General features: G+C 41.3%; 1 protein-coding gene across 1 annotated transcript in view; it reads left to right on the forward strand.

Moving 5' to 3' along the window:
* Positions 1-4,281: 4,281 nt before the first annotated feature.
* sv2ba (synaptic vesicle glycoprotein 2Ba) overlaps positions 4,282-13,332 on the forward strand; it is a 31,209-nt gene continuing 22,158 nt past the window's right edge. Inside the window, exons 1-2 of the mRNA XM_032559867.1 lie at positions 4,282-4,407; positions 11,650-12,366. Of these exons, the coding sequence (XP_032415758.1) occupies positions 11,883-12,366 (484 nt within the window). The 5' untranslated portion in view covers positions 4,282-4,407; positions 11,650-11,882. The remainder of the gene's footprint in view (positions 4,408-11,649; positions 12,367-13,332) is intronic.

Below are 13,332 nucleotides of genomic sequence, written 5' to 3' on the forward strand. Positions count from 1 at the left end.
GTGCCTCTATTACTTGAGGATTTTAATACTGTAACAGTCAACAAGCTGTCACAATATTTACTTTTAGAGTAAAATGTGAATTTGCTCCCATCTGCTCCAAGGCGCCATGATGAAGACATAACCAGTGTTTTTCACCTAACCCTCCGTAGTCTTAGCGTTTAAATTTAAGGATAAATATGATTAACTCCAGTCTCAAACATGTCCAGAAGATGTCAGTGTCTGCAGTGCCGCAGGTCAATAAGCCCAGTTGATCCCATCAGCAGGGATTTACTGCCTGCAGTCAGAGCACAAAACGACAGTCACACAACTTCTGTGTGTGTGACAGTGTGTGTGTTTTGGTTGGATAAAAAAAAAATATTCTCGGGTCTCTGTCAGACCCGAGAATGGAGAAGCGGAAAAACACATTTTTAATTCTCTAAAACCGCGGGTAAGTTTTGCCAAGGCTCTTGGCCTCTCGCCCGTCTTCACATAGCAGTTCGCCATCCGTGAATGGAGAAGCAGAAAAGAACAATTCTTTCGTCTCCAAAGTCCGTTCTTAAAAAGCGTCGCTGTACGACTGCGGTCCTGGATGAACGCCAGTGAGGCCGGTCAGGTGACTTTAGCCAACTTGCCGCGTCCAACTGGATGAGAGCGTTTTGGGGAGGGAGGTCAGACCCACGACGCCGCCCTCCTCCCCTACCACGTTCCCACCTCCATTCACCAAAGCGAAGCAGATTAACTTCCTCAGATCGCTCCTCTTTAATTAGGGCCCAACAAGAGGCGTGGAAGCACCGTGACACCACGCTAATAACTCAGACGAGCCCAGCTGGGTAAACAAACCGAGCCAGGAACTGATGAGGATTTCATTAGGACATCAGAGTGCAAAGACACTCATTCATACACACATACTGTACATTATTAATGTCTGCTGAAACCGTCTTTACTCAGCGTGCGAGGGTAATATCACATATTTCATAAATCCCTATTTTATGCAGCTGGAGAAGGTTGACGGGGAAATTATGGTTTGGATTATCACTTGTGGGATTTTTAGGTCTTCATCCCGAGCTTCTGAGAAATGGGACGCAAGGCGATAGAAAAGGAAATGAGTGACGACCTAATGAGAAGGATAAAATGAATGGTTTCTGTGAAGTGTTCTTCAAGTCGTTCTAAGCACAACAAGTCATAGTCTGGTCGTAACTCAACTCGATTCTCATCTTCCCTCACTGTTACGTCAAGATATAGGAGCTTGTTTTATGTCAATAATCCCTTAATATTGATTAAAAAGTTCTAGTTCCACTGGCAGATTATTTCACTTATAAGACATTTTTGTTACAAGTGAAATAAACCACCATTGGAACTCAAACCTTTTCTTCAATATAAAGGAATTATTGACATAAAACAAGCTAATATATCTTGCTGAAAAGTTACTCGTGAGTTAGTTTCGCCTTATTTCAATTGTACTAAGATATTTGTACTAGAAACTAGACCTGACATACTTGGTAAGATTTGAGTTTTTGCAGTGTAAAACACAGTCAACCACAACTACTTCCTAGGTTTAGAGGGTGATCACTTTTCCACACAGGCACAGAGAGGTTTGCTTTTTTTCTTCCACATTTTAAAACTGCATTTTATATGTCGCTAATAAGCCTTCCTTCAACCAGTATCTATTTGGCTGCTTTTATTAAACACATCCTTAAATATCTGAATTCATTTCAAGCTCACTTCAACACCGGCAGCTCATGCTAGGCTTCGTTTTTCAGACCTGGAGCCAAAAAATTTTTTCAAACATTTTTAAGATGTTAAAAATTCTCCGGAATGCTTGCAGGAGACGTCGCCTCCGCTGCGTCACGTTGCGGGGGAGATGGCTCCTCCCTCCTGGGGGGGCCGGCCCACAGCAGCAACCATCAGGCGGTAATCCCGCCGCGTCCGCATCACGTGAACCCTCTCCAGATGGAGGAGAGGGATAAAACGGGAAAGGCACATTTCTTGCCTCAAAGCGAGGCCTCCTAAACACCTGAACTCTGACGAAATGTCTTTAACCCCAAAGGTGAACACGGAAGCGGATTATTTGGCTCCGTGGGTTCCAAAAAAAAGAAAGAAAATGCTTTCAAAGTGCAGCTGTTTGTGATCTGCGGGTGGTGTTACTGCGTGGAAGGTGTGACAGGCGGGGAGGAGGAGGGAAAGGAGGAGTCAGATGGACGCCGATGGAGACAGAGAGTACAGCGGCTAAATTTAGCCAATGGTTCTGCTGGGGTGGAGCTAATCCTCTTTGCGGTCGAATTATCTGGCCTTCGGATTAGAGAGCTTTGCCTCCATGCAAGACATCTACTCTCTAAAATGATGTCCCATCGCGGGACGTACCATGTTCCGCCGCGGGCGGAGGGGCGGAGCCGGAGGAGTACACGCAGAAGATGCAGAACGCCGTTCTGTTCCGGTCAGGAAGTGTCGGTGACCTCTGCTCTGGCCCATCCGTCCGCCAAACATTTTCATGCCGTTTTTAAAAGTCTCCATACAGCTTGAGCTGCACACAGAATTGCCTCTTCTTTACTTTTAATCTAATTTATTTACTTTGGATCAACATTATTAGCTTTTTCTTCTTTTGCTCTTTCCCTTGGTTTGTTATATTGTTTGCATTTCCTTTTAATTCCTGTAAAGCACTTTGTATTGCCTTGTTGCTGAAAATGTCCTACATAAATAAAATCACCTTCACCTTTTTACTTTTCTTCCACTGGCAGATTATTCCACTGATATCCAGCACTTTTTCATCAATATTTAGAACTTACTGACCTAAAATAAGCTCCCGTATCTTGCTGAAAAGTTACGTTTTCTTATATTTCAAGAGAGGTAAGATACTTGCACTAGAAACTAGGCCAAAAATATTTGGTAAGGTTTTGTGCTTTTGCAGCATGAAGCATAATGTCAAAACTTTTTTTAATTTTGTGTTCTTGCTGCATGCAAGTACTTTTTTGTACATGTTCAAAAAATAAACCAAAACAAATCTATTCATTATGGCAGCTGTTGCTGTGCGGTGGGGCGTCAGGTATTCACAGTAACTAATGATCTGTGAAAAAAGTCCTCCAACATCAAACTTTAGAACAAGATTATCTGTCGTACAATACTGTCACAACAGTGACAATTTTAATAAATGTGACTTTTTTTAATAAAAGTTACATGCTGCAGCTTTAATAACCTCAAAGGCCTTCATGCTGCCTCCGAGGTTACTTCTAAACAAAGTAGATCAAACTGGATTTTATTTAGGGGCAGAATGAAAGTGCACGCCACACTTTTCAGATTCTGCGACATCCTTTGTCTTCTGCCGCGCATTTACGCACCAATTCGTGTCACTTTGACACATAAAAATTGACATTTATACTTGAAGTCGAGGCAAAGTGTGAAAAAGATAAAGGGCGATGATCACGGCCCAATCCAGCCGTATATTCCGTTCCCATCCTGGTCTGCGTACGGTCCGAATCTAAACCTCAAGAATTGCGTGTGGTGCAGCAAAAACCGTGACCATCAATGTCACAAGATTCCACAGAGACAAATTTGCGTCACCCCCTCCTTCCTTCCTGCTTCAAGGAAAGAGGAGTACTCCAGTCCTGTTTGCCGATTTGCTTATCTCAGGACGGATGAGCAGTCAGCATTCTGATTCAATGTCTCACTCAAGGACACTTTGGCGCACGGCCAGTCCTCCTCTGCTGATTATAGGAGTTTAAAAATAAATAAATAAATGAACGGGAACTTGGGTGCGGCGGCCCCGCAGGCGGTGCATTAACCAAACGTAACACCGGCGGTGAGAACCGTTCGCCACCGTGTTTAGATGGTAATCTGAAAAACATGTGGACGGGTCTTCTCTATGTGCGCTGATTGCCAAAACACTGGAGGCCCTTGTTCATGTCTCCATGACAACAAGCATCTGCGACGGTGAAGTGGCCTTGAGCGCCCCCCACCCCCAAAGAGAAATGAAAGAGAGAGAAAAAAAAAATAAGGAGAATTTCAATCTCTCACATGGCAACTCTGACCTTTGACCTCTTTGCGGAGGATCGCTAGCAAACGTCAGAAAAAAAACCCCAGCATGTAGAAGGACAGTGTACAGCCTGCTGCTATTCAAACCTTTAGGACTGTACCATTCGGCTAAAGAGGTGTGTGTGTGGGGGGGGATGTTAGACCTGGGAGGGGGTAAGCCCTGCGTGGGAAGGACGGTGTGTTTGTTGTGTGTGTATGTGCGGGTGTGTGTGTGTGTGTAGGGGGGGGGGTTGTGCGGGCTGGTATACTAATCCCTCGGGTTTGGCTGCAGCCTGGCCTCAGGATAAACCGTCATGTACGCTCGGGACAATTGAAAATGCTAGTTGGATTTAAACAGTTTATCTATTTTTTTAAATACTAACCTGTTTCCTCCTCAGAAGTTAAAGGAAAACACAAACTATGGTAAGATCCTATTTGTTCTTCTGGCTGCTTTTCACTTCAGTTTGTTTTGTCACATAAATCAACAAAGAAGTGATAGGACTGGGAAGTACGGCAATACGACTAGAGCTGAAATCATTTTCTGTTTCCACACTGGATGTTAGCCTTTATAGGGTTGGTGTAGCTTGCTTCTCAAAAAATAAATAGGCTACAATTATTATGATGATTTAACTCTCACACTGTTGCAACTTCTGCAAATGCTTACGATAAGATAGGACTGATGAGCAAAGGAAATCTGGTTACTACAGAAGTGAAGTTGGCGCTCCGTCCTCAGAAGTCATGTCGGATTGTCTTTTGCCCTCTGAAGCTCAGTGAAGATCACGATGAACTCCGTTCCCTCACAGTCCGCTCATTCTGCCGTAAAACCAGTCCGACGCGCCAGCGGCCGAAAGGATCTGCAGTGGAGGCAGATTATTATTATTTTTTATTTTCCGTTTAATCTCCCTTCGATTGCCAAAAATGTTCAACTTGCAGCACAGAGGACTCCTGAAGTTCTGACAGAGGCCAAAATAAATAAACACCCAAAACGGGAAGCACTTTATAAAAACTACACCTCACTTAGCCACTATTTAACCTTGAAAACATCATTAATTAAGCATGAGTCATACTTAATAAGCTGTAAATCAATACATTTATTAATGCTTAACCCATAATGCCTAATTACTCCCAAAGCCAACATACTCAGTATTTATTCATGCTTACTAACTCATGAATTAACTACTCTATATACTTGTGCGTATGTTTGTAAATGTTCAAATTATAGATATACTTTCATAAAAATGTTAGAGAATGTTTGAAATGGCAATATATTAATCCTGCAATGCATCCATCGACTATGAAACACGCAACATTTTGTCAAATGCCATCATCAAAAAGATCAAGCAAACACACATCACTTATATTGCTCAATGTTTCAGTTGCTGTGGGCCAAAAGCAGATCTAAACCGGTGGGTTTTAAGCATCGATTTGAAGGAACTTTACAACCCTTTACATGCCAGAAAGTAAGACCCAAATTAATTGGGTAAATATTATATATTTTTGCTATGTTGCGATTTATACTGTCCACAATCAGCTGGTGTTGGCAGGATTTGCCTGTTACAATAAAGTTGTAATGATTTGATTCCTATTGTATAAAGGTACAATTTAAATAACTTGCACAGACTGTATTTACAGTCCTCAAAAATCTCTTTTACAGTGAACTGTTCTCCAAAAACTCAACATAAAGTCTTGGAAACGGAATTGGCGGGAAGAATAGCAAGGAACTATGAGAAATATGACAAATGCAGTTCGAAGAAGTGTGTGTGTATGTGTGTTTGTTTCTAATACCTTGTGGCAACCATTTTCCTGACACATACTACAATGTGGGGACCCACTGCTCCTTGTGGGGGCCGAAGCCTGGTCCCCACAAGGGGAAACGGTGTTTTTGGACAGGGGTCAGATTTAGGACTAAGGTGTGAATTGAGTTTTGGATAGGGTTAGGGTTAGGTTTAGGTCTTACCCTTTAGGCTGTGGAAATTAATGGAAGTCAATGGAAAGTCCCCACATAGATAGCCACGCAAACATGTGTGGGCATGTGTGGGCATGGGGTGCGCGGGTAAGTGTGTGTGTGCGTGCGTGGAGGAGTGTGTAAGGTTTCCAAAAATAAAAAAATTAAAAGCAGCATCGTGTACTGTAAAATAAAAGTTCATGGAAGCCTGTGCTTGCAGAGACACAAGGCCCGCTGATGAAGTGGCGACAGTAAAGTTCAAACTAACAGCAGATCAAAACAGCGAAAGGTCACTGGCGAAATCGCTTTCAGCAAATTAAGTTGCATCCTGTAAATCCTCGTGCCGCCATTGATTTCTTACGATTTCAGAGGGACTCGCTTGACTTTTCGGAAAGGCGGATCGTGACCTATCCGAAGTCCGCACACGCATATAAAGCTTCTCAGACATCTGAATTAGTGCGGGAGGTGTCTGCGGCGGGGGGGGGGGGGGGGTCCCTTGTGGACGCGAGGCGGCCAGGGGAGCTGGGTGAAAATCTGAGGGTTATGTAAGCGCCAGCTGCAGCGTGATGATGAAAGCAACATCAGTCCCCCCCCCCCCCCCCCCCGAAACCGGACCGAGCATCGATCCTGCTGCAATCCTCCGCTGAATTGTTCCATGTTTTATTCACACTGGCTGAAGGGAAAATGGATGATGGTGATCATGTAGTGCTGCTGCAAAAAAAAAATAAAGAAAAAAGAAACAAACTGCTCTATTCACACCATAGCCCTGACTTCAGAGCCTCAGTTGAAACACCGCTGCCATCAGACACTTTGTTGATTTGGGGTTTTTTTTAGGATTTTTGAAAAAATGTGTCTCAAGAAGGGCAAAGTGTTTTTTAAAAAAGGAGTTTTAATCTGGATTAAGTAGCAGTTTGTCATCATGTCTGGATGCAAGAGCAGACCAGAATGACCTCAAACGAAGACATTTCTGCGCCATGTCTCACGTGACACGAGCAGATGTTTTTGCCACAAAAACCTAAAAAATGATCCTATTCTGAAGCTCTGCTGCATTACTCGAGCTTTAGAAAGGCCAAGGCAGAGAAGGAGGTAAAAAAAAACAACAAACAAATAAAAAGAATTAATGCTTTTTGTTTTCCTGTGAAATTATGCCAGTTTTCAGTTAATGAAGAAGCTATCCCATGGCTTCAAAAACAGCATATCGAGTTTTAAAAACAGTTTGCAGTTGAATCTCGATTCCATTGGAGGAAAATCCTGTTGGGAGAAGGTACAACTTTCAATGGTCACATCATCTTTGTGTCAGATTTCTGTGTGAAAGGCGGCATTGTAGCAGCGTTCAGTAAACTTCCAGAAAACTGCAAAACAGCCGAAACACTGACTTCCTTTAAAATCAAGACTAAAAACCTGCATGTTTAGTTTGCTGTAATTCACAGTAACTGGAACACTGATCAGCACATTTGATGTGTGTTTGCTTGATGATTTTGATGAGCTGTATTGTTTATTGCTTGTTTCATAATTGGTTACTGTGTTATGTTTCTATGGTGTAAAGCATTTTGAACTTCTTTAATTTGTTGGACTGTGATGCACAACTAAACTCAAAGTATAGTTGTGTATCACTAAACTGCAAGTGTAGTGATATACTTGTAGTTATTCTGTCAATAGTTCTTGTCAGAAATATTGACTTCACTTGTGAATCTTAGAAATCCCATTTGAAATCTGTTATTAACCCAAAATGACCCTCAAAATGCAAAACTTATATATTTTTAAAATATTTGTTTCTTCATGGCTGAACCCATATATTAATATATATTAATTGATGTCTCATCTTTTTTTACATCTACTTTTAAAATTACAAATTGAAGAATTTCAGAAGGCATTTTATTTTAGGTTTTAGTGTTTATTTATATGGACTGATACAAAAGCAACTTTTTGAAGCTTTATAATGTTACTCCCCCGTTGTTGTGATGACATGCCAAAGGGGAGTGTCAGAAAGAGTAGGAGCTTCTTAAAAAGACAGGAACCTATTTCATTGCGTCACATATGACTATGATGTGTCGTCAAATTTCTTTTAAGTTATTTTTGGTGTACAGCATTTTAGGAACAGCTGAAGGCAACATAGTTACTTGATTGTGCTATAAAAAGGGACTATGTGCCTGGAAAATACATAATTCCCCCCATTAAAAATACCCAAAGATTTTATTACACATGACAGTAAGTAAAACTACCTCTGGTCTTTTCACACCCAATGTTTCCAGACTTGGTGCCTTCTAGCAGGGTTTACTGTCAGGAAATGTGATTAAATGACTCCAGAAAGGGGGAGGTCACTGACTGAGTCAACTGTCCTTGAACTAAAATAAAATGGAATATAGAAAAAGCTTTCAGATAATAATGTACAATTTAATTACATGCTTCCTTTGAGAATTGCATGACTACAGATTTGTCTGATTTGTTTCCAGATACGGAAAGAATGTAGAAATAGACAAAACTGCAATGGATATGAGCTATGAAATGGGGCTAACAATGTGGGAACGAGGCGAGCTCACCAGGCAGTGGCATTGACACTAGCACAGAGCTAACAGAAGGTAGATAATGTGTAGCTTCTGCTAGCACAGAGCTAACAGAAGGTAGATAATGTGTAGCTTCTGCTAGCACAGAGCTAACAGAAAGTAGATAATGTGTAGCTTCTGCTAGCACAGAGCTAACAGAAGGTAGATAATGTGTAGCTTCTGCTAGCACAGAGCTAACAAATGTCTCTAACATGAGACTCGCAAGTTAGCAAGAACTAGCGAAAGTCACCTTTTGCTAGCTTTAGTTAGCTTTTAACTTTAAGTCTTTTTCAATTGTTTCTTTGCGTTTTTTACTTTTAAATTTCTCATCCGTCTGCTCTGTTAGCAGAAGCTACACATTACCTGCCTTCTGTTAGCTCTGTTAGCAGAAGCTATACATTACCTACCTTCTGTTAGCTCTGTGTTAGCAGAAGCTACACATTATCTTTAAGCTCCACCACAGCTTTCTCTCTGACCTGTCTGTTAACAAACCTCTAAGCCTTAGAGAACAGCTGGATTTATACATACTAAGTATCACACAAGTGGATTCTGTTCACAAATCAGATGTTTTCTAAAAACAATTGCTTACGCTGAATTTTCTCTAGAGGTATCAGAATGAAGAGGGTTGAGTAAAAAATTTACACTATGCTTTTTGTATTTTTGTTCTATTTCTTTTCTTCTCCTTTACAAGTATGTGCTACTTACTATTGATCTGTTGCAGGAACTTAGAAGAAAATAGACTTTAATCCATCCATCCATCCAAATTTATTGTTACTGCTAGATTGCTGTGTGCAATACAAAGAACTGCCTGGACTCCAAAAAACATTTAAAAGTTGCTAATATTGGTTTTTTTATTTTGATTCTGGAATAAAAACAACAGAAAAATAATAAAGTCATTAAGAAATGTAGTCTACATTCAGCAACTAGTTGGACATTACAAGCCGCTCATTATCTGAGGTCAAAGTTTGCTGTGAATCTCAATCAGAGAGAAGTTATTACTGATCCGTTACATTATTACCACAGTATTTACTAATACTATCACATATTGCATGTTTTCCTCCAGGCACAATATTAGGAAAATATGCAATATGCGATAAAATTAGTGAATGCTGTGGGAATAATATAACAAAACCGACCTCCGACCTGGAGGTCACGGTCACGGTCTGATAATTCCTTCACGTTTCAACAGCTTGGCGATTTTAAGAGTGACGTTCGGTAATGCAATAGACTGGATGTTTTTTTTTTATTTGACATACAGATGTCCAAAGAAATCCATCTAACGTTATGAATATTAAGCTCTTTCTTATTTTAGAAGTGATTGGCCTTGTTCAGAAAGAACACTGCTCCAAAACGATCTGACTGTGCTGCCTTCACAGTCAGCCAGGCTGTTTGGTTAAGAAGAGTTTTGGCTTTCTGTATTAGAAAAAAAATAAATAAATAAAATTAATTTCCCTTTTGGAGTGGTGATGTAAAATGACTCTCCTTAATCACGTTATAGACTCGCTGAGCGAATTCCAAGGTGTGCAATACTGGATATTTTGGTATTGATCCGAAGCCAAATAAATATCAAGTATTGCAGATACTGATACAAATCCTGAAACTTATTTAAGTATGACTTCTGACCTTTTTAATTATTTTGTCAAAACCTACGACAGAATTTTGATAAAGTAGGTATCTACAAAATATGCTAACATAATAAAAAAAAGTTAATATAACAATATACACATACAAACAGAAACAATATTAACAAAAACAAATTTGTGTGCATTTTTTTTAAATGCAAGAAAAATGTCATTTGAGAGCAAATCAAAGAAAAATCCTTTTTATGTCGAAGTTGCAACACTACAATACAAAAAAAAAAATTTAAAGGGAATTGGAAACTAAAGTTTCAATCTTATCACATTAGTATCCATCGGATACCGATACCAAGATGGTATCAATATTTATGGTTCGATCTGCTCACCTCTAATCAACACTGCTCTCAAGTCTGAGATGTTTCACAGGAGCTCAGGCATCAACAAGCATCAACTTAAAGAAGGAAATGTTGATACGTGGGATGTGAGACGTCTGACTTGTGCACTTGGAGCAGAAGGAAGTCAGTGTTTCTAACCGTTTAACCTTTCATTATCCACCAAACTAACAACATGCTACCGCCAAAGACGTGGCCACAAGGTTCACGACTGCTTGATTTTTCATTTAATTTGCTGTGAATGTGCTCCAAACATCACCCTTCCTGTATTTACAGTGACGGCAAAACTCTGTGTATTCAACGTCCTTTGCGTTTCAAAGCGTCTTCTTCTGCTCCGGACTGATTTGAATGTGTCATTGTCACAGCGACAGCTGCTGTGTGACGGATCAAAATGGCGTCAGAACATTTGAGCGCAGAGACGAAGAGATTATCTGCCTGTGCAGAAGGACAAACTGCTCACTGGGGAAAAACGGCTTTCCTCCATACATCTCTGGCCGGCTGAAAAGATGCTTTCTATTCACCTAGAATGATAACGAGCTCACACAGGAGCAAAGAAATGCTTTTTAACATAGAAAAGAGGGAAAAGAATGAGGCTAAACTACAAGAAGACAGAAATAAAAAAAGAAAAGATATTGTATGTTTCATATTTCTTCAAAGAGTTTGAAGTAATTTTTTGAAAATGGCTGCTGCAGTGGTGTCTGATTATATTACCATGGCACACTACAGCCATTGCAGATGCAAAAGATAAATAAATAAAAAGGAGGAGCACATTGTCACCAAAAGTCTCAAATTTTTAGATTACTCTCAGAAATTTGCTGGAAAAAACTCAGAAATTATGAGATTAATCTCTGAAACTTTCTAGAAGAAAAATTGGAAATTTCAAACGTTTTCTTTTATAAACTGTGAAATTTTGCAATTTTTCTGAGTTTGAAATTTTTTTTTTGGAAAACGTCTGAGATTGGTCTCATAATTTCTGAAACGTTTTCTCCCAAATTTTCAACATTTCAAACTCAGAAATGTCCAAGCTTTTTCCAGGACATTGCTGAGATTAATCTCAACATTTCGGAGTTTTCTGGCAGAAATTTACTCTTTTTTTTTTCTCGATCTACGTTGACACTCATGAGTGTGAATTGCTGCACTGGATTGCTTCTGCTTTACTATCTCTGCTGTTCACTTGACAGACATGTTGCCATGTTTTTTTTTTTCAGGTTCAGCATGCAGCTCTGTGCTCCAGAAAGCAGGTAGCAGTCGATCAACACAGTTTGTGACTGCTTAGAAGTGAGACTCTACAACTACAGAAGATCTGCTGTTAAAACCAAAAAAATAAAAAAAACAAACTCACGGCTCCTCGGGAAGATTATGCCATTGTAGCTGACAAACTTGAGCTTCTTCAGCACACAAAACCTTTCGAGACCGAGTCCCGTTTGCACAGGCAGGAACCATGGATGACCCCTACCACAACAATGTGAACCAGCAGATGACTGAGGGCGGAGAGTACACCTACACTCAAGGTGGAGGAGGTCAGGACGGCTACCCTTACCAGACGGACTATCCCCAACAGGACGAGGACGCCGCCAGCGACGCCACCGAGGGGGCCGATGAGGACGATCAGATGTACGAGGGGGAGTACCAGGGCATCCCCCACCCCGACGAGATCAAGGAGGCGCGGCGGGCCGCCCGGTTGGAGGCCAAGAGGAAAGCCCGTCTGACCGCGCAGCAGCAGCAGCAGGAGGAGGAGGAGAGCCTGCCGGAGCAGTACGAGACCATCATGGAGGACTGTGGCCACGGCCGCTTCCAGTGGACGCTCTTCTTCGTGCTGGGACTGGCGCTGATGGCGGACGGCGTGGACGGCTTCGTGGTGGGCTTCGTCTTGCCCAGTGCTGAAAAGGACATGTGCATATCCAACGCAGACAAAGGACTCTTGGGTGAGTAGAAGCAAAGTGGTGGGACATAAAGGGCGTCTGTGAAATTTGAAATCTCGACATTTATCAGAAGGGGAAGTGTTATGCATTTTCCAGCCAAACGGTGCCGTTTCATAGCACAATCAAGAATGCCAGGACAAACTGAAGGGAGGCTGTTTTTGTGTAGACAAAATAAAAAAGGCCAGAACGGAGCCTTGGGGAACACCTATGTACAAAGGAAGAGAAGGTGAAATGTAATCTTATTGACTCTGATCGATGTGTGTCTCTGAAGATTTTGCATCTAGTTTGTCCATCCATCCATCCCTCCATCCCTCCATCCATCCATCCATTTCCTAACACCCTTGTCCCTAGAGGGGTCTGGAGGTGTTAGTGTCTATCTCCAGCTAACGTTCCAGGCGAGAGGCGGGGTCACCCTGGACAGGTCGCCAGTCTGTCGCAGGGCAACATAGAAACAGACACTATACACAACTATGCACACACACTCTCACACCTAGGGAGAATTTTGAAAGACCAATTAACCTAACAGTGGTGTTTTTGGTCTGTGGGAGGAAGCCGGAGAACCTGGAGAGAACCCACGCATGCACAGGGAGAACATGCAAACTCCATGCAGAAAGACCCCGGGCCGGGAATCGAACCCACTGTGCAGCCCCTAGTTTGGCCAATAATATTTTAAAATTTACAGCGTCCAAAACTTGTTTTCAAGTCAACAGCATCACTCTTATCCAATATTTTTTCTTAATATTGGATTTAGAAAGTCTCTGTTGAGTTCTGGGCTAAATTGCATTGGGTGAAGTGAAGGGTGAGGAGCTGCATGAGCAACCATCAGCAACTAAAGCAACAAAATTAAAAAAATTAAGTGTAGGTATTCAGTTGTTGTTTTTTTTCAGAGAAAATAACTGGCCAAACTTCTTATTTTATACACATGGAGATTTGACAAACATCCATTGAAGTGAATTTGCCACCACAACA

Source organism: Xiphophorus hellerii, chromosome 4 (genome assembly GCF_003331165.1).
Source record: "Xiphophorus hellerii strain 12219 chromosome 4, Xiphophorus_hellerii-4.1, whole genome shotgun sequence".
In the NCBI taxonomy this organism is placed as follows: domain Eukaryota; kingdom Metazoa; phylum Chordata; class Actinopteri; order Cyprinodontiformes; family Poeciliidae; genus Xiphophorus; species Xiphophorus hellerii.